This window comes from Salvia miltiorrhiza, chromosome 4 (genome assembly GCF_028751815.1).
Source record: "Salvia miltiorrhiza cultivar Shanhuang (shh) chromosome 4, IMPLAD_Smil_shh, whole genome shotgun sequence".
Lineage (NCBI taxonomy): Eukaryota > Viridiplantae > Streptophyta > Magnoliopsida > Lamiales > Lamiaceae > Salvia > Salvia miltiorrhiza.
The window spans coordinates 41,627,469-41,645,110 of NC_080390.1; the positions used below are offsets into that span (position 1 = coordinate 41,627,469).

The window sequence follows — 17,642 nt, forward strand, 5'->3', positions numbered from 1 at the left end:
AACAAACAGCCAAATACAGCCCCACTATTCTCAGCCAATAACAGCCCTCCATTTTCCACAACCTCTGCTCCCGCGTCGTGGCACTTGTTCATCCTCAGCCTCACGTTCTGTAAAATGTCTGTTTCCCTAAAAAAATAAACAAAAAATGAAAATAAGAAAATACCAACTTCAATTCTCCACCACCATTCTCCCTCTCTATTTTGCAGATTCTGCAATCTAATAAAGAATGGACCTTTTTGAGTTTTATTGAGGTTCAAGAATTCAAAATATGGCTTCTTTATCAACAAGTGTCACAGTTTTGCGCGAGCCCGTCTTTCTTTCTCCTCAAAACCCCTCTAAAATTCTCAAGGTTTCTCCTTCTAGAATCCATAGCTTTGAACCTCGATGCAGTATCAAAATTTCAGGAACTAGAATTAGGGCTGTTAGGAGAGAGGAAAGTACTGTCCTTGATGAGAGAGACAGAGAATTGAAGAGTAGGCTAAATGGTAATGTGAATGGGAATGGTAGTGGGAACTATGCCTACAGTAATGGTTCAGTTGGGAGTTATGCTAATGGAAGTGCGAAAATTCAGCAAGAAAATGGGAATTTGGTGAAGTATGTAAATGGAAATTCAAATGGGAATGCGGCTACTAAAAGAGGTGTGGAAGCAGTGAAAGCGGATGAGGTGATTAGTGAAAAGAAGAAGAAGACTGTTGAACAGATTGGGCAAGAGGATGCTTGGTTTAAGCAAAAAGGACAAGACCGAGTTGAGGTATATCGTTAATGTTGTGATATTCCACCTTGAAATGCTTTTGTTCATATGCTCAAATGTGATGTGATGCTGAAACTTGGTGGCATAAAACTAATAAAACTGTATGTGGGAGTTTGTTATTTAAGTGATTTGAGTTTTATGTTCTTCTCCTATGAAGTTGGATGCATATGTAGTAGGAATGCGAAAATCTGGCTGTATGTGCCAATTTTATTTGTACATGATTTTTTTACAGGTCTCTGTTGCCCCTGGTGGCCGATGGAACAGATTTAAAACTTACTCGACAATTCAAAGGACTTTGGAAATATGGGGATTTGTTGTTAGTTTTATATTCAAGGCTTGGTTAAGCAATCAAAAGTTCTCATACAGAGGTTAGCTTCTTCAGCTAATGTCATTTTGATCACAAATTTTAATAGAGTAATAATATATACTTGTGTTGTATGAGAGTATTAGGCTTACTTGGAAGCTGAAGAGACTTGATCGCGGAAAATGTAGTTTCCTGATCATTATATCTGGTGCCAGCTCTATTGAGCAGTACCCATTTTCTTAGAGAAATACATCTCTTTAGCAAAATTGTCACATTATTGCAATGTGTCAACTGTGCTTATGCTTTTTTCTCCCTCTTTTGTCTAATCATAATTCTTCTAGTAAACCCTGTCATCTCGAGACATTTCTCAGTATGAGGAGTCTTGTTTCTATTCTTTACCAACTTACTGTTTCACCAACATAACGCATGTTTGTTTTACTTTATGTAAATAATTCGAAAATAGACTTTTTTGACAAGCTTTCTCAATATGCCGCTATAAGCAACATTTCACGGACTTACATGCTTTTACTACTATTTTCTATTCCTTAAGCACCACTGTCTCAAATTAGGATGCTTCTTCCTTTTGATTTGCGGGATGAACGTCTTTTGTCTTTTTATGTGATTCTCTGATAATTAATTCACCTACAATTTGGTCGCGATAACACCCCCCCACCCCAACTCGTCTTATATGTTACATAAGGGATGCCCCATCCATGTGCAGGAGGAATGACGGAGGAAAAGAAATCTCAGAGGCGGAAGGTACTGGCCAAGTGGTTAAAGGAAAATATTTTGAGACTGGGTCCTACTTTCATCAAAATTGGTCAGCAGTTCTCTACAAGAGTAGACATACTTCCTCAAGAATATGTTGATCAATTGTCAGAGCTCCAGGTAAAACTCATATATCTGAAAATTAAGTCCAACTTCTTGGTTTTCTACCCCTTGAATAATTAGTGCTTTCTTATTACAGAAATTAAACTGAGAACTTGTACATTCCTATCCTGCTTGTCATGATCATCTACCCGATTGAAGTCTGTTGGTTGGAGCTACTATTTAAACATATTTCAAACAGATTTGCTATAGTAATACGATAAGAGATAACTTTTGTGTAACTTCATGCTTGCCAAAGAAATTTCTCATATTCTTTTTAGTTAAAATACTATTTTCACTGCAAAGATAGTCAAGGCAAATAGCATCATTCCTTTTAGTTGCATCGGCCATGTTTGCATACTCTTTTTGGCTCTATCCGACTTCTTCCTTCACAACTACCTGCATTAATGTTTCAAGAAAATATTTTTTGAGAAGTAGTTTACCTATTATAAAATGAGGCCGATGATGAAAGTAATCTACTTAGCCACTTCATGCAGGATCAAGTTCCTCCTTTTCCATCAAAAACTGCTGTATCCATAGTGGAGGAAGAGCTTGGATCTCCAGTGGATAATATATTTGACAGATTTGACCGAGAGCCAATTGCTGCAGCAAGTCTTGGTATTTCTTATTCACCCTTGACACAATGTGATAGGCGAATACATATTCTATTACTTAAAGAAGGTTTTATTTATCAGACTAATAATTCCAATTTGTAGGTCAGGTCCACCGAGCAAAATTGAAGGGACAGGAAGTTGTTATTAAAGTACAAAGACCTGGGTTGAAGGATCTTTTTGACATAGACCTTAAGAATTTGAGGGTTAGTTTGATTTTGATTGTTCCTTGCGCTCAGTTCCTTATGCTCATTCTTCTGAAACAAGAACAAAGAAGTTGGAACTACTCTGATTTTCTTACCTCCTCAGGTGATAGCCGAATATCTCCAGAAGATAGATCCAAAATCAGATGGTGCAAAAAGGGACTGGGTCGCCATTTATGATGAATGCGCAAGTGTCTTATACCAGGTAAGAAGTTTCCAACGATGCTAGAGTTATGATGTTCATGCATTAGAATGTTTAAGCATGTACTTTATGTGGCACTGGCATCACATCTACTTATGCATGCACAAAATATTTTTTGAATCCAACATTCTGTAGTGATTTTCTCGATCTATTAATAGAATTTGTATCTAAAATAGTTATGATGCAACAATGTTCAGGAGATTGACTACACTAAAGAAGCTGCTAATGCAGAGAAGTTTGCAGATAATTTTAAAAACATGGATTATGTGAAAGTTCCATCTATATATTGGGAGTACACAACCCCACAGGTTTGAACTTCTAGAAACTGTCAAAGTTGAAATTTTTTTAAGTCTATCTTATGTTAATTTGACTAGTTCCATGTCTGATAGGTTCTAGTTATGGAGTATGTTCCGGGGATCAAAATAAACCGGATACAAGCTCTCGATCAGTTGGGTGTTGACCGCAAGAGGTATCAGTCTAAGTTTACCAACTTTATTTCAAATTGTCTTTTCAACTTGCACGTATCTGGAACACTTATAGTTATTGGTCTTGTTAATTCACATTAGATTAAGTCGATATACTGTCGAGTCTTACCTGGAGCAGATATTATCTCATGGCTTCTTCCATGCTGACCCAGTGAGTAATCCTCAGTGCTTGTTGTTCTGGAACTATTTGCTCATTGACTTACATGCATACTTTAATTTCTTGTACAGCATCCCGGAAATATTGCTGTGGATGATGTTAATGGTGGAAGATTGATCTTCTATGACTTTGGGATGATGGGAAGGTGTATTTTCTATCTGCAGTCCTGTAGAAAATACCTGTGTTCTTGCTTATGGTTTATTTTAAGTCTTGATTATCTTTATTACAACATAACATTCGGCTGTAAAATTTTGCAGTATAAGTCCTAACATCAGAGAAGGGTTGCTAGAAGTATTTTATGGAGTTTACGAGAAAGATGCTGATAAGGTCATTTTCTATAAATTTGGTTATCTTATGCTTATGAGCAGGCCTTATACGTTTGATTTTCAATTCAATATGTTATGTTTCACTGAAGAAAACACTTAATTTCAATGCAGGTTCTTCAAGCAATGTTTCAAATGGGTGTTCTGGTACCAACTGGAGATTTGACTGCTGTCAGACGAACTGCAAAGTTCTTCCTTAACAGGTTTTCGTTTCTCACTAGTTAATGCTTTCTTTGGCCAGACTATCATAAATAAGATATAGGCTTCAATTTGCTTGTGCCTCCCAACTTAAGCACTAAGGTAAAATTGAAACACTGTAGCTTTGAAGAGCGCCTCGCAGCACAAAGAAGAGAGAGAGAAGCGACAACAGTGGAGCTTGGATTCAAGAAGCCATTGACTAAGGAGGAAAAGATCGAGAAAAAGAAACAACGTCTTGCTGCAATTGGTAAATTGCTATTGCGGATTAATTTTTTAAACAACTAGTGTGCTTGTTGTCATAGCTAAACTAATCTCTTAATGTTTGGTATGTTATGTCATGTCAAAGATCGGGTTGGTTGTATTAGAAAGCCACTTCTAATTGCCTAGAGAAATCAGTTGAACTGAAATGTATTATACAAATATAATTCTACTATATTAATGAGTTAGGTTAATTATTCTATGCCAACTTAGCTACTTTTGCTGATTAGGAAATTGAAATCTGATGGTTTGTGCTCTTAACAGGTGAAGATTTGTTGGCCATTGCAGCAGATCAACCCTTCCGCTTTCCGGCCACTTTTACTTTTGTTGTTAGATCCTTTTCGGGTAATTTACGATAGTTCTAAGTACTTCTTAGCACATTACTGACATATTCTAGTGCTAGTAGATACTAAAGTTCATTTATCTTCATAGTGTTGGATGGTATTGGGAAGGGACTCGATCCTCGATTTGACATCACTGAGATTGCTAAACCGTAAGCATTTTGAGATTTCTGAAGTTAACAATAGTATTAAATATCATAGGCCTAGATTATCTTTGTTTAAGCTAACTTATATTTCATGTACAACCACAGCTATGCTCTGGAATTGTTAAGGTTCCGTGAAGCTGGCATTGAAGTTATTATAAAGGCAAGTTTTTACAGTCTCTTTTGGTGTTATATAAATCTCAAAGAAGGGTTAAAAGGACTGAAAAACGAAAAATTTGCTGAAATTGGATCTTTCCTGTTTCCAGGACTTGAGGAAAAGATGGGATAGACAAGCTCGTGCATTTTACAATCTATTTAGGCAGGCTGATAGAGTTGAAAAGCTGGCCGAAGTTATACAACGATTGGTAGGCATCCTTGATCTGTAGGTTTAACAAAGCATAAATTATTTTCCTGATCATTTTCTATCTCTTGTTTATTAGGAGCAAGGCGATTTAAAGCTACGCGTACGAGCTTTGGAATCTGAGAGAGCCTTCCAACGTGTTGCAACTGTTCAAGACACAATTGGGAGTGTAAGTCCTTAATTTAATTGAAACGTGGATGACTGATAAATTACAAAAATATGAAACATTTTTTTTACCTCATATTCCTTATTTTCTCTAAATATTATGAGTGGACCGACAGGTTGTTGCTGCTGGAAGTCTGATCAATTTGGCTACAATTTTATATGTGAACTCCATCCATGTGAGTCTTCAAATTTACGTATTAAGGGAAGATTTGACACAGCGTGGGGCAATATCTGTTACTGTTATTTGAATTGAATAACATCGCCATACATGTTCTTTTATGATTTAAAATATGGCGATATCATTCAAATCAAATAAAAGTAACGCAGTCGATATTGTTCAACACCTGCAACAGATCTTCGAGTTTTAAGTTGTACATTCAAGCACATCTGTTAATAACACAAAATTTTGGCGTCCAGATGCCTGCTACAATTGCATATGTCCTTTGTGCATTCTTCGGGTTGAAGGTTTTAATCGGCATTGTGAAGGTTAAGAAATTTGACCAAAGAGAGAGGCTAATCACTGGTACTGCTTAAGTAAATGGTAAGTGATTTTTGCCTTGTCAAATATTGAAGGAATAATGAAGAAATCGTTTATTTGAATTGCACAGCCTATGCATTGCATCAGTCAAAGAGTTGCTTAATTATTAAATGCTTATTGGTTTGCAGGTTCAGCAGAATGAAGATTACGAATATTTGTAAAGTGATTCATTATTGCTTATGGAGCCCTCAGATTTTTTGTGCAGCTACCTAATCCTTAATTTCCCTGCTCAATGTATATGAAAATGGTTTAGTTTGATGAAATGTTGTATTATCATTATGGGGAGAAGCAAAGCAAGGAAATGAAATCAAAGTGAATAGTCCAATAAATTTATTGTATATGCTCATTCAATTGGAGCTTATTCGACTTTGTTGTTATTATTTGGACTTATATAAATATATATAACACTAGCATTGAATTGTGTAGTATTCTGTTATATTTTCAACAAATGAATGAATGAATAAATCAATTTTTTAGGCTATTAGTTTTTCCACAATAGTTTTTCCAATAGCGCCCTGCAAAATTCCATTGTCGTCTCTCGGTGCCTTTCCCTTCATTTCCTGCAAATCTGCTTTCCTCTCTCCTATTTTTTTCTGCTGCAAATCTGTGACTTCCACTTAAAGATCCAGTTATTAATTTTTGGCAACTTGTTTTTAATTTTTTATCATTCCAAAGTCTCTCTCCTAAAACCCACCCAAAACCCTTCTCCAGTTGCCTTCTCAATATCAAAATGCCTCCTAAAAGAAACCAAAATCCCACAACAAGAACAAGGAAGCTGCGGAGATCAACGCCATGGCGAGTGCAAGTTACCTCGGGACATTAAATTCCAAAGCTCGTACGCAAAGCTTTAAAACGCGTTGCTCTTAATAAAAAAGAGATAAAAAAATGATCAAGAAAATAATTTATGCTTTGTTAACCTACAGATCATCGATGCCTACAAATCGTTGTATAACTCTATCAGCCTGCCTAAATAGATTGTATAATGCACATGCTTGCCTATCCCATTTTTCCTCAAGTCCTGGAAACAAGAAAGATCTAATTTTAGCAACTTTTTTGTTTTAGATTTCGTTTGAGATTTATATAACGCGAAAAGAGCCTGAAAAAACTTGCCTTTATAATAATTTGAATGCCAGCTTCACGGAACCTTATCAATTCCAGAGCATAGCTGTTGTTGATCATGAGATATACGTTAGTCAAAACAAAGATAATATAGGCCTAATGGCGTATGATATTTAAAACTATTGTTTCAACTTCAGAAATCTCAAAATGCTTACAGTTTATCAATCTCAGTGATGTCAAATCGAGTATACATTCCCTTCCCCATACCATCCAACACTAAGCAGATAAATGAACTTTAGTATCTACCAGCACTAAAATATTTCAGTAATGTACTAAGAACTATTACCCGAAAAGGATCTAACAACAGAAGTAAAAGTGGCCGGAAAGCGGAGTGGTTGATCTGCTGCAATGGCCAACAATTAACAAATCTTCACCTGTTAAAAGCACAAGCCATCAGATTTCAATTTCCTAATCAGCAAGTATCTAAGTTGGCATAGAATAGTTTACCCGACTCATTAATATAGTAGAATTACATTTGTATAATATATTTCAGTTCAACTGATTTTTTTAGGCAATAAGAAGTGGTTTTCCAATACAACCAACCCGATCTTTGAAATGACATAGCATATCAAGCATAAATATGAAAAACTGATAGTTGAATATGACAACATCTGTATCAAATACAAAAATGTGAATATATATATATTTTTTAATGTCATATTCCTTATTTTATGAGTGAACTGACAGGTTGTTGCTGCTGGAAGTTTGATCAAATTGGCTACAATTTTTACATTTCCGTCTACAGAAGCCTGCTACGATTGCATACGTCCTCAGACATCTGTGCATTTTCAGCTTGAAGGTCTTGATTGGCACTGTGAAGGTTAAGAAATTTGACCAAATAGTGAGAGACTAATCACTGTACTGCTTAACTAAATGGCAAGTGATTTTTGCCTTGTCTTATTCTGGAAGTTTTTCCTTCACAATATCTGAATGGCACGTTATATGGCCGTACCAAGAAATAGAACTTTGTTGATACGAAAATATTCAAGAAATCTCCAGAACATGTTACGATACTCAAGAAAATGTTACTTGCCAAGAAAGATTGTTGCTTCTGCACAAAGAGTTTGTTCTCGATTCTACTGCTGTGAATTAGGCAAGCTTCTCACATTGCTTCAGTCCAAGAATTCTCCGTTCTTGATTTATTTAGAATGATTCAGTTTCACGTGCTTAATTATTATACACTGTGGTTTTGCAGGTTCAGCGGAATTGAGAACACGACTGGTAAAGTGATTCATTATTGCCAGTCCAACTCTTATGGAGTTACTGCAAGACTCGTGCATTCTGTAATGCCCTTAAAATTTCTTGGCAGCCATGATAAATCGTAGGCGCGGAGACTTGGTTCCAAGAAAGTAAGAATCTTAAATTTGCGAATGTATATTTAGTAGGTCAAAGTGGAAATCTGCCTAGTTTGGGCGGAGGATTGATTTTTGTTCAGCTAGCCAATCCTTAACTTTACTTGTTCAAGTTGTAAGAATGTATATGAAAACGATTCTCCTTTTGCCCTTAAAGAAGTGGAGGGGTTTGAAATTGGCTCTGGCTACTTTGTGTACTTTGTAGTTTTGCCATAATCAAACTTACTCTAAATTGGTTTTGCACATTATTGGGATAAACTGCTTGTGCTGAACATAGTTGGAGAAGAATGCATATATGGTTGAAATGCATGATTTCACATTTAAGCTCAACAATAGGATATACTGCACTTATTAAACTTGACCTTAAAATAATTTTGATAGCTCATGGCCTTGTGATACATGCACCTGGCTATGAGTACATATTTAGACCGTCTTATTTTTCTTTTGCATAGATTATTTTGAGGAAGCAAATTCTTACTAAGCTAGTTCTGCAACCGAAAGGAAGGGATTGCCATGAGAGGATTGGCCCTTGTAACAACAAGGCTAAAGTCCTCATCCATGTTCAGCTCCTTTGGCGGCATATCATTTGGCAGCTGCCAATCGAAGCAGTGAACTAATTGTGATACGATGAGTCGAACTTGGATGAGCCCCAGTTGGATTCCGGGGCAACCTCTCCTCCCGGAGCCAAAAGGGAGGAGCTGGAAATGTTGTCCCCTAACATCAATGTCACTGCCAACGAACCTCTCCGGAAGGAACTTCTCCGGATCAGTCCATGCATTTGGATCGCGCCCAATTGCATATGTGTTGACGATTATTCTTGATTCTTTTGGTATGTTGTAGCCATCAACGGTGCTTTCTTCCCTAGCATAGTGAGGAATCAACAATGGAGCCACTGGATGCAGCCTGTAGGTTTCCTTCACAACCATGTTGAGATATTCGAGTCGGTCCAGGTCAGACTCCTCAACCATCCTCTTCAGTCCCACTACTTGTTCCAACTCTTTCTTTACTTTCTCCATAACTGCTGGATTTCTCAACAGTTCTGAGAGTATCCAATCAACTGATGCTGCTGCTGTGTCCATTGAAGCTGCGAGCATATCCTGCGCATGTAATTCTTCTTTAACTCACTATTAAATGCCTATCAAACAAGAAATTTGAGTTATTCAGCCTACCAGCATAATGGCCTTGACGTGACGGCGATCGAACTGAAATTCACACTCTCCACTTTGCATTATGGACATCATGGTATCAACAATGTCTTTTGTCTCCCCATGATCCCCTGCTCCAACATGGTCTTCTATAACTTTCTCAAAAAAATCATCAAAAACTTTTGCGAGTGCCTTCATCTTCCTTGTGAGCCCTTGGAGATCCAAGACTCCAAGGAAAGGAAAGTAATCACCCAAATTAGGAACTGCTGCTAGTTTCATCCCTTCCTGGATCACTTTCTTGAAGCCTCTCTCATCTATGTCTTGGTCATCATATTTCTTACCAAACACCATTCTGCAGCTCATCTCTGCGGTGAGGGATGCGACCTTGTCACTAAGATCGACAGCAACACGTTCCCTAGCTGCTCCCTTGAGGGATTCAACAAAAAGGCCAAGCTCTTCCCTTCTCATAGGCTGGAAAGAATTGATCTTGAGGGTGCTGAGCAGCTCCAAGGTGCATAACTTGCGCATGTTCCGCCAGTATGGACCGTACGCCCCAAAGGAGAGGTTCCTCTGGTCCCATGAGATGTACTTGGCAGCCTGATGAGGTGGTCTGCTGGCAAATACAAGGTCATGCGTCTTCAGGAATAGCTCAGCTGCCTCAGGAGATGAAACGACGATGTTTGGAACGAACCCGAATTGCATGTACATAATCGGGCCGTGATCTTTGGCGATCCTGTGCAGATCTTGGTGAGGATTCTTCCCCAGCATGTGCAGATGACCCAGAATAGGGACCCCTTTTGGACCTGGAGGCAGTCTCTTCATCTTCTTCCTCCTTGCCAAAGAAACCAATGAGCCAGCTACTACCACCATTACTGTAAGCCAAAACCAACCGAGTTCCATTTCTCTTGCTTAATTTCTCTTATAGATATCTGTGTTATTTATATTGCATAGCAACACCTGATGTCTACTTTAGTTTGTGAAAAGATAATATTTGTGTAAATTTCAAAGGATGAAACGGACAAATGTGAAGTGGTGGAGAGCTCGAGGATTCTTAGTGGTGCTTACAATCAGCTTGTTTGTTTGGATGTGAATCTTCCACAGCTCAACTCTCCTTGTGTATGCAGCTTTTGTCTGCATTTAATGTGTACTAATCCATCAACTTCTACGCATTGTTACCTACCATTATGCCAACCAGCATTTTGATGTTTAACACAAACAACTCATTACAAGTGGAATATACAGTATACGATTTAGTATTTTTTTCTTTGACTTTTTTTTTTTGGAAGTCCTCGACTAATTATTTATTGGAAACATTGGTTCTGTACTTCTGTTTATTGTTGTTCAACTTATAATTTGATTTTATGAATTTGTTTGCTTGTTAGCTTATATACGTGGCTAGTTTATTCTTTTTCCTAGTAATCTCTCAAAAAAGGGAACAAACGATTACATAGATTTATTCTGTGCTGACGACACTATTGAATTTAATATCTTTAACAAAATTGAGTTAGAAATTATCTATTAATATATGAAAACACAGTTTTCTAGGATTTCTTTTTCCGACAAAATTAGCGGTTACTCTATTTCCTACTTTTCTGCCATATACCCATTTCCTCAATTTTAGGAAATGGACATAAACCAAAAATTGTGGGCAAAAGATTGAGATATTAGGAAATAGACGTAATTAAAAAGGGGGAAATGTGAAAATAAATAAAACAAAAAAAATAAAAACCAAAAATTGTGGGCAAAAGATTGAGATATTTGGAAAGGGTAAATAAATAGACGTAATTAGAAAGGGGGAAATGTGAAAATAGATAAAAACAAAGAAAACAAAAACCAAAAATGATAAATGTAAAAATAGATAAAACAAAGAAAACAAAAACAAAAAAAAATTGAACTCGACGTGAATCGAACACGCAACCTTCTGATCTGGAGTCAGACGCGCTACCATTGCGCCACGAATCCATATATTAATATATGTTCTGTAAAGTAATATTTATATTATATGTAATATGAATCATTAGACGATATGCTTCGTTGCTTTTCTTGTCCTGTCAAAATTATGTAGTGATTGTTGATTGGTTGCAGTTACGTTACGGAAGTAAGTAATTATAATTATAATTATAATTATAATTATAGTTGGGGTTTAAATAATAAGTTAGTGTTGATCTGAACCTGATAGGATTGACTCGAAAATAGCTCGAAACCCTATAAGATTGATCTGAAAATAATGTGTTCACCTGATTATATGAAAATTTTCACATTATTTGATTTCCAAATTCATTACTTTGCTTCTAAAAATTAATATGATATGATATTTCTTCAAAAATTTATGAAATATATTTTAATTCTCACTTATTTGTATTTTAATTCAATACTTAACATAATACTATCTAGATGTAACAATTAAGAATTGATAATTATTTAACAAAAATGCTGCATCTTTATATCTCTACGAGTTGCATATTGATTATCATGTAAGTCGATGTTGAAATGTCACTTATTCATGCATGTATTCATTTATTATAAATATTTTTTCAGTCCATAAAAAATAGTCCTAATAAGGGACGACACAAGTTTTAATAAAAATAGTTATTGTATTGTAAATAGAGAAACGGTCTTATTTTAAAAGTAATATATATATAATGATAATTAATTGTATTGTTAGTGGAGAATAAATATCAATCATGTGATTGATAGTAGTTTCTAAAAATAAAAAAGACTAATTTTTGTAAATATTTTAAAATAACAAAAAAAATACTCTACTTTATTTTTTTATAGATGAAGAGAGTATAATATTATCAAAAAAAATTTATTTATTTTTAAATAAAATTTCAAGCCGATTAAATCTATGGGCAAACCCCAGTTGGGAGTGTGGAAGGAATCTTTATTGGTTGAGCTGACTGTAATCCACCTCCCTAATCTCCACCTCAGCCTCCCTCATCATTTCCCCAATCCCTATAATTAATTCTTAAACTCTGTCATTCTCAAAAGAACAAAAAAATTCTTACCACTGTGTGTGAATATCATCTTTGATGGGGATGGAAAGGAAGCTTTTTAGTGGGGCACGGCGGTGGCTTTGCACCTCTAATGTGGGACTGCAGCGCAGCTCCTCCGCCGCCTCTCCGCCGCTTCTGCCGCCTTTCGACTACGATCCGAAGCCGTATGACGGCCCTCGGGCTGATGAGGTTATGGAGAAGCGCAAGAGATATTTGGGCCCCTCACTTTTTCACTACTATCACAACCCCGTAAGCCCATTATTCACTCTCATGTTTATTTAGCTGCAGATGACATGAAGCTGTCGAATATTCGATTTTTTTAGCTAGGATTGGAATAAGGATTTTGAGCATTGAAATTGCTATCTGTTTCCTTTCTCTCTTTTTGTTTGTGGCAGCGAAATTGAGATTTCTTGATTGTACCAATATCGATATGGATAGGTTGCGGTTTAGAAGTGGATGTTATTTTTGTGCTGGATTATGAATTTTGACTTCATTTCCCTTTCTCTAGTTTGGCCTAAAGATTTTAAGCATCATCTAGTTCTTTTTGTGTTCTCTGAAATGATATCCTTTGTAAGATTGTTTGTGTAAGTGCAAGATTTGTTGTAGTGATGGGTGGTGTTGTATCTTCAGCTGAATATAGTTGAAGGGAAAATGCAGTACTTGTACGATGAAAATGGAAGGCGCTATCTTGATGCATTTGCAGGAATCGTGACCGTCTCTTGTGGCCATTGCCATCCCGACATCCTCAATGCAATCGTGGAACAGAGCAAACTTCTTCAACACACCACCACTATATACCTACACCATGCCATAGCTGATTTCGCGGAGGCTCTAGCATCCAAAATGCCCGGAAATCTGAAGGTAATCCCATCATCTAGGTTTTGCGTTGCACTGCAGAACCACACTCACTTTATACTTGTCGTGGTACAAAGGTGTCTAAATCACTATAGGAGAGGGAATAGCTTTCTCCCTCAATTCTACCACTCTTGTGTGATATGTATCAGTTATCTGTGTTATCCTTGCCATGCTCACTTGTGCCATGAACATGTTTATTAGTTGAATTCTTCTTCGTATTGCAGGTTGTGTATTTTGTAAATTCAGGGACTGAAGCCAACGAGCTTGCTATGTTGATGGCTCGACTGTACAGCAGAAACCTTGGCATGATTGCTTTGAGGAATGCATATCATGGTGGAAGTTCTAATACAATAGGATTGACAGCTCTCAACACATGGAAGTACCCCATTCCTCAGGTTTGTCCTCCATTCCAGCTAACTCTCTATTGTCACTGCGCCCGTTATACATCTTAATACTTTTCCTATGTTTCATTACAAATTAGGCCCTTTATTGGCTAATAGGCTATCTATCCATCAATGCAGTTAACTGATGTCTAGTTGTGTAATCGAATTCTATTAAATATGCTATGCTTGTAAAATCCAATCTGTATTTCATAACTTAAGCAGTTATGCACCTTGAGGACTTTTTGGCTGTTCAAAAGCCAGTGCTGGAAAAGTGCTCATATATGCATCCTTCTTTGCCTCTCTATCATAATACATTATAGTACATTACATTAGTTGTCTGGATTAATGAAATTCATTGTTTTGACAAACTTGATAGGGTGAGATTCATCATGTTCTGAACCCAAATCCATATCGCGGAATTTTTGGCCCTGATGCCAAGCGCTATGCTGAAGATGTACAGGACCACATTGATCACGGAACATCAGGAAAAGTCGCTGGGTTCATTGCAGAGACAATTCAGGTTTGTTACTTAGCATCAACCCTGCTTTAGAGCCTCGATTCTAACTAGTTAGTTGCTGATAACAGGGAGTTGGTGGAGCAGTCGAGTTAGCCCCTGGATACTTGAAATTGGTTTATGACATTGTTCGTAAAGCTGGTGGCGTATGCATTGCGGATGAGGTGCAAACTGGCTTTGGTCGGACAGGAAGCCATTATTGGGGTTTTGAGACGCAGGGAGTCGTTCCTGATATAGTTACAATGGCTAAGGTCTCTGTAACTCGAAACAACCTCATCTCTAGTTTCATTGTAGCTCCTTTTTATTCGACTGACTATTGCAATTTGAAAAAAAATAAAAAATGCAGGGTATAGGCAATGGTTTGCCACTTGGAGCAGTGGTAACAACACCCGAAATAGCCAGTGTATTGTCTCAGAAAATACAGTTTAATACATTTGGGGGCAACCCGGTCTGCTCGGCTGGTGGACTTGCAGTGCTTCGAGTTCTTGAAAAGGAGAAACGGCAGCAGCATTGCGCGGAGGTTGGGTCTCACATGATTGGGCGCCTTAGAGATCTTCAAAAAAAGCATGACAGTAAGTTTCCTTGAGCACTCTTTGGTAAGATTTCCCATGTGCTAGCATGCCATATCAGTGATGCTGTTTTTGTAGTAATTGGGGACGTGAGAGGGAGCGGCTTAATGGTAGGGATAGAACTCGTGACTGACCGGAAACAGAAGACACCCGCCAAGGCAGAGACTGCAGTTCTATTTGAAAGCCTCAGAGGTTGGTAACACTAAAGTTGATAGATATGAAGCCATGAGTTATAGGTTATTCGTGGAAATGAAACGAGTTTTTTTGGTGGTTGTAGAACTCGGCGTGTTGGTCGGGAAAGGCGGGCTTCATGGGAATGTTTTCAGAATAAAACCACCAATGTGTTTTGGCAAAGATGATGCAGGTTGGCTACACTTCCTCTCTTTATTTATCCTCTCTCTCTCTCTCTCTCTCTATTTGAGTTGCTCGACTACTTGATGCAGATTTTCTGGTTGATGCACTGGACTATGCCATGTCCAAGCTCTGAAACTACCATCTCACTTTTCTGAAAAATATGCTTCTTGGGCATCAAGTGCATATAGATATTAGTTGTTTGTGATTGGTTGAAGCTGTTTGAATTTTTTATCAGATAAGATATGTACGAATGTTGTCTTTTAGTAATTCATTCAACTTATGCTCAACTTTCTATAATCACAAAAACAAAAACAAACAGATACAGTTTTGAATCTTTTGATTCAACTTCATCTTAACTTTATTTTGTAGAGTCTATATCATTTAAACTAAGGTTCAGCAAATAAGATAAGACCGAACACCAACAAATAGTATCAAAAATTTAAAATCATCTAGTTAACCAAAATGATTGGTTTAATTTTCTAATACTAAAAAACTCAAGGTTTTGGTTAAGTTTTTTGTTATGAATAAAAATTGGCGGTTAATTGATGTTACCAATGCTTATAAAAAATTATATACTACTGTATTTACTAGGTTCATTTCACTGGTGTTATGCATCAAAGTATTATCCTTTTCACTTAAGAGTATCTCCAATGGGGCTCTATAAGGTGATCTGCATCTTAGAGTCCTCCTTTTTAGTGCATTAGCTCTATAAGGAGCTCTATAATCCTTATTTCTATTTTATCTCATATATATTTTTTAATTTTAAAATTCAATATTTCATTAAAATAAAATTTAAACATTACATTGATTAAAATAAAAATTACAATAATTTAAATAATTAAAGGGTTAAGGTGCAGATAGGCCCCTCAAGTGGAGGCCCTTAGAGCGTTTTAGTCCTCTTACTAACTGTGTGTGCAGATTGGCCCTCGAACTCAAAAAAATGGTGCAGATCGCCCCCTCTGACTTAACACCGCTATGGGCCGTTAGTCAGAGGGGGCGATCTGCACCGTTTTTTTGGAGTTCAGGGGCTAATCTGCACCTTTTCCCTTTTTGGAGTTCGGGGGCTAATCTGCACACCGTTCATTAAAAAAAAATCACATCTCATCTTCTCCGACCAACTTTTCCGGCGTCAATCGCCATCAGATGAGGAAAATCACGAAATCAAGTTCCCAAGCCCCAAATCGGGAATTCCAAATCGGCGTCATTGCTCTCGAAAATCACATAATCGAAATGGAAACTCGAATTCTCCCTCGAACGTCACCGCCCCCAATTGCAGAATCACCCCCAACGAATCGAACTTCGCCTCGCCGTAGGCGGTGATCGTGACCCCAATCGAGATCGAGATCATGTTGGCCATGGTCTCTGATTTGAAGGTGTCCTTCTTCAACAGCACGCCGATAGTGTAGATGGCGACGGGCATCGTCGGCCTTTATCACCGGATTTCGCCAGATTTGAGAGAAAGAGGCGACTCCTTATCGAGAAAAGCTAGGCGACTCCTCATCGAGAAAAGCCAGGCGGCGGGTTCACCGGATATTGCGGCGGTGATTTCCGACGGAATGGGAGAATTAGGGCTCGTCCTTGACGCTAAGCGTGTGCAGTCGAGCGAGCTCCGAGGTTTAGGGCCCAAGAGAGAAAGAAAGAGGCGGCGCCCTCCGCCGGCCTCGCCGGAGCTTGAATCAGCGACAACGACGATCAAATTTTGAGCAAGAGAGATGAATTAATTAAAAAGTTAAAAGGTGCAAATTAGCCCCTGAACTCCGAAAAGATGGTGCAGATCGCCCCCTTGACTAACGGCCCATAACGGTGTTAAGTCAGAGGGGCCGATCTGCACCGTTTTTTTGAGTTCGGGGGCCAATTTGCACACACAGTTAGTAAGGGGACTGAAACGCTCTAAGGGCCTCCACTTGAGGGGCCTATCTGCACCTTAACCATAATTAAAATTCGAGGTTACATTAATAAAAAAATACAATAATTTAAATTTAGACTACATGCTCTTTTGCAATGTCAAATGTGTTGCTGACATATTCGAAGTGTCCGTATGGAGGATTTTGTAACCAAGTGCTTCCCTTTTCACATCGGCAGATTAAATTTTTGCTTCGACGAGAGAATTGGTTTAAGTGCTAAATACCTCGATTTTTTTGGCGACGCGTTCTATTGCTTTGTAGTATTGAACATTATCTGTTGACGACTCAACTTTCTTCCCCTTGCCCTTGTCGCGTTTTGCCACTTTCTGGCCTTGGGGTCTCGTTGTGATACTTGGCTCAGAAGATGTTGTCGTGGCCCGCCCTTCCGAGCCCTTCTACTTCTTTGACGAGTGCACATCTTCCCTTGGGATGCGAATCGCTGATATTCGCGCAAAATCATCGAAGTTTTGAAATGCTTAAATCTCATTGAATTGTTGGCCTCGTAGATCTCCTGCACATGTTCAGTGATTTGCTCATCACTCAT

At 37.8% G+C, this 17,642-nt stretch overlaps 3 protein-coding genes and 1 non-coding gene across 5 annotated transcripts; 2 read left to right on the forward strand and 2 right to left on the reverse strand.

The window, feature by feature from the left end:
* LOC131021736 (protein ACTIVITY OF BC1 COMPLEX KINASE 8, chloroplastic-like) lies at nt 1-6,335 on the forward strand. Its single transcript, XM_057951016.1, has 21 exons — nt 1-751; nt 984-1,119; nt 1,777-1,943; nt 2,420-2,540; nt 2,639-2,739; nt 2,843-2,941; nt 3,136-3,246; nt 3,328-3,407; nt 3,505-3,574; nt 3,652-3,725; nt 3,838-3,907; nt 4,018-4,106; nt 4,224-4,348; nt 4,624-4,704; nt 4,792-4,852; nt 4,952-5,006; nt 5,110-5,208; nt 5,284-5,373; nt 5,486-5,545; nt 5,787-5,910; nt 6,036-6,335. Exons 1-20 carry the CDS (start codon nt 269-271, stop codon nt 5,901-5,903), a joined length of 2,289 nt encoding a protein of 762 aa, XP_057806999.1. The 5' UTR covers nt 1-268; the 3' UTR covers nt 5,904-5,910; nt 6,036-6,335.
* A 2,341-nt stretch (nt 6,336-8,676) lies between these two features.
* On the reverse strand, nt 8,677-10,689 carry LOC131021737 (cytochrome P450 71AU50-like). Its single transcript, XM_057951017.1, has 2 exons — nt 9,548-10,689; nt 8,677-9,475 (listed from the first exon to the last, which is right to left on the reverse strand). Exons 1-2 carry the CDS (start codon nt 10,421-10,423, stop codon nt 8,861-8,863), a joined length of 1,491 nt encoding a protein of 496 aa, XP_057807000.1. The 5' UTR covers nt 10,424-10,689; the 3' UTR covers nt 8,677-8,860.
* A 724-nt stretch (nt 10,690-11,413) lies between these two features.
* TRNAW-CCA (transfer RNA tryptophan (anticodon CCA)) lies at nt 11,414-11,485 on the reverse strand. Its single transcript has one exon. It is a non-coding gene; the product is annotated as a tRNA-Trp (tRNA).
* An 888-nt stretch (nt 11,486-12,373) lies between these two features.
* On the forward strand, nt 12,374-15,481 carry LOC131021738 (alanine--glyoxylate aminotransferase 2 homolog 1, mitochondrial-like). Of its 2 annotated transcripts, XM_057951019.1 has the most exons (9): nt 12,374-12,768; nt 13,150-13,380; nt 13,599-13,769; nt 14,134-14,277; nt 14,343-14,522; nt 14,618-14,843; nt 14,919-15,032; nt 15,118-15,204; nt 15,284-15,481. In XM_057951019.1, the coding sequence occupies exons 1-9, from the start codon at nt 12,556-12,558 to the stop codon at nt 15,325-15,327; spliced, it is 1,410 nt and encodes a 469-aa protein (XP_057807002.1). In that variant the 5' UTR covers nt 12,374-12,555; the 3' UTR covers nt 15,328-15,481. The 2 variants fall into 2 exon arrangements, with proteins under 2 accessions (XP_057807002.1, XP_057807001.1); XM_057951018.1 differs by having other exon boundaries at nt 12,392-12,768; nt 15,118-15,481.
* Nucleotides 15,482-17,642: the final 2,161 nt, after the last annotated feature.

What these genes read in the sequence shown, in the direction of transcription:
- LOC131021736 (XM_057951016.1), top strand. Translation starts at nt 269, where the DNA reads ATGGCTTCTTTATCAACAAGTGTCACAGTTTTGCGCGAGCCCGTCTTT. An exon ending in TCAAAAGTTCTCATACAGAG is followed by an intron (nt 1,120 to 1,776) that starts GTTAGCTTCTTC and finishes ATCCATGTGCAG; the next exon opens with GAGGAATGACGGAGGAAAAG. An exon ending in TATATGTGAACTCCATCCAT is followed by an intron (nt 5,546 to 5,786) that starts GTGAGTCTTCAA and finishes TTTGGCGTCCAG; the next exon opens with ATGCCTGCTACAATTGCATA.
- LOC131021737 (XM_057951017.1), bottom strand. Translation starts at nt 10,423, where the DNA reads ATGGAACTCGGTTGGTTTTGGCTTACAGTAATGGTGGTAGTAGCTGGC. An exon ending in ACGTCAAGGCCATTATGCTG is followed by an intron (nt 9,476 to 9,547) that starts GTAGGCTGAATA and finishes TTACATGCGCAG; the next exon opens with GATATGCTCGCAGCTTCAAT.
- LOC131021738 (XM_057951018.1), top strand. Translation starts at nt 12,556, where the DNA reads ATGGGGATGGAAAGGAAGCTTTTTAGTGGGGCACGGCGGTGGCTTTGC. An exon ending in AAATGCCCGGAAATCTGAAG is followed by an intron (nt 13,381 to 13,598) that starts GTAATCCCATCA and finishes TTCGTATTGCAG; the next exon opens with GTTGTGTATTTTGTAAATTC. An exon ending in TCATTGCAGAGACAATTCAG is followed by an intron (nt 14,278 to 14,342) that starts GTTTGTTACTTA and finishes TGCTGATAACAG; the next exon opens with GGAGTTGGTGGAGCAGTCGA.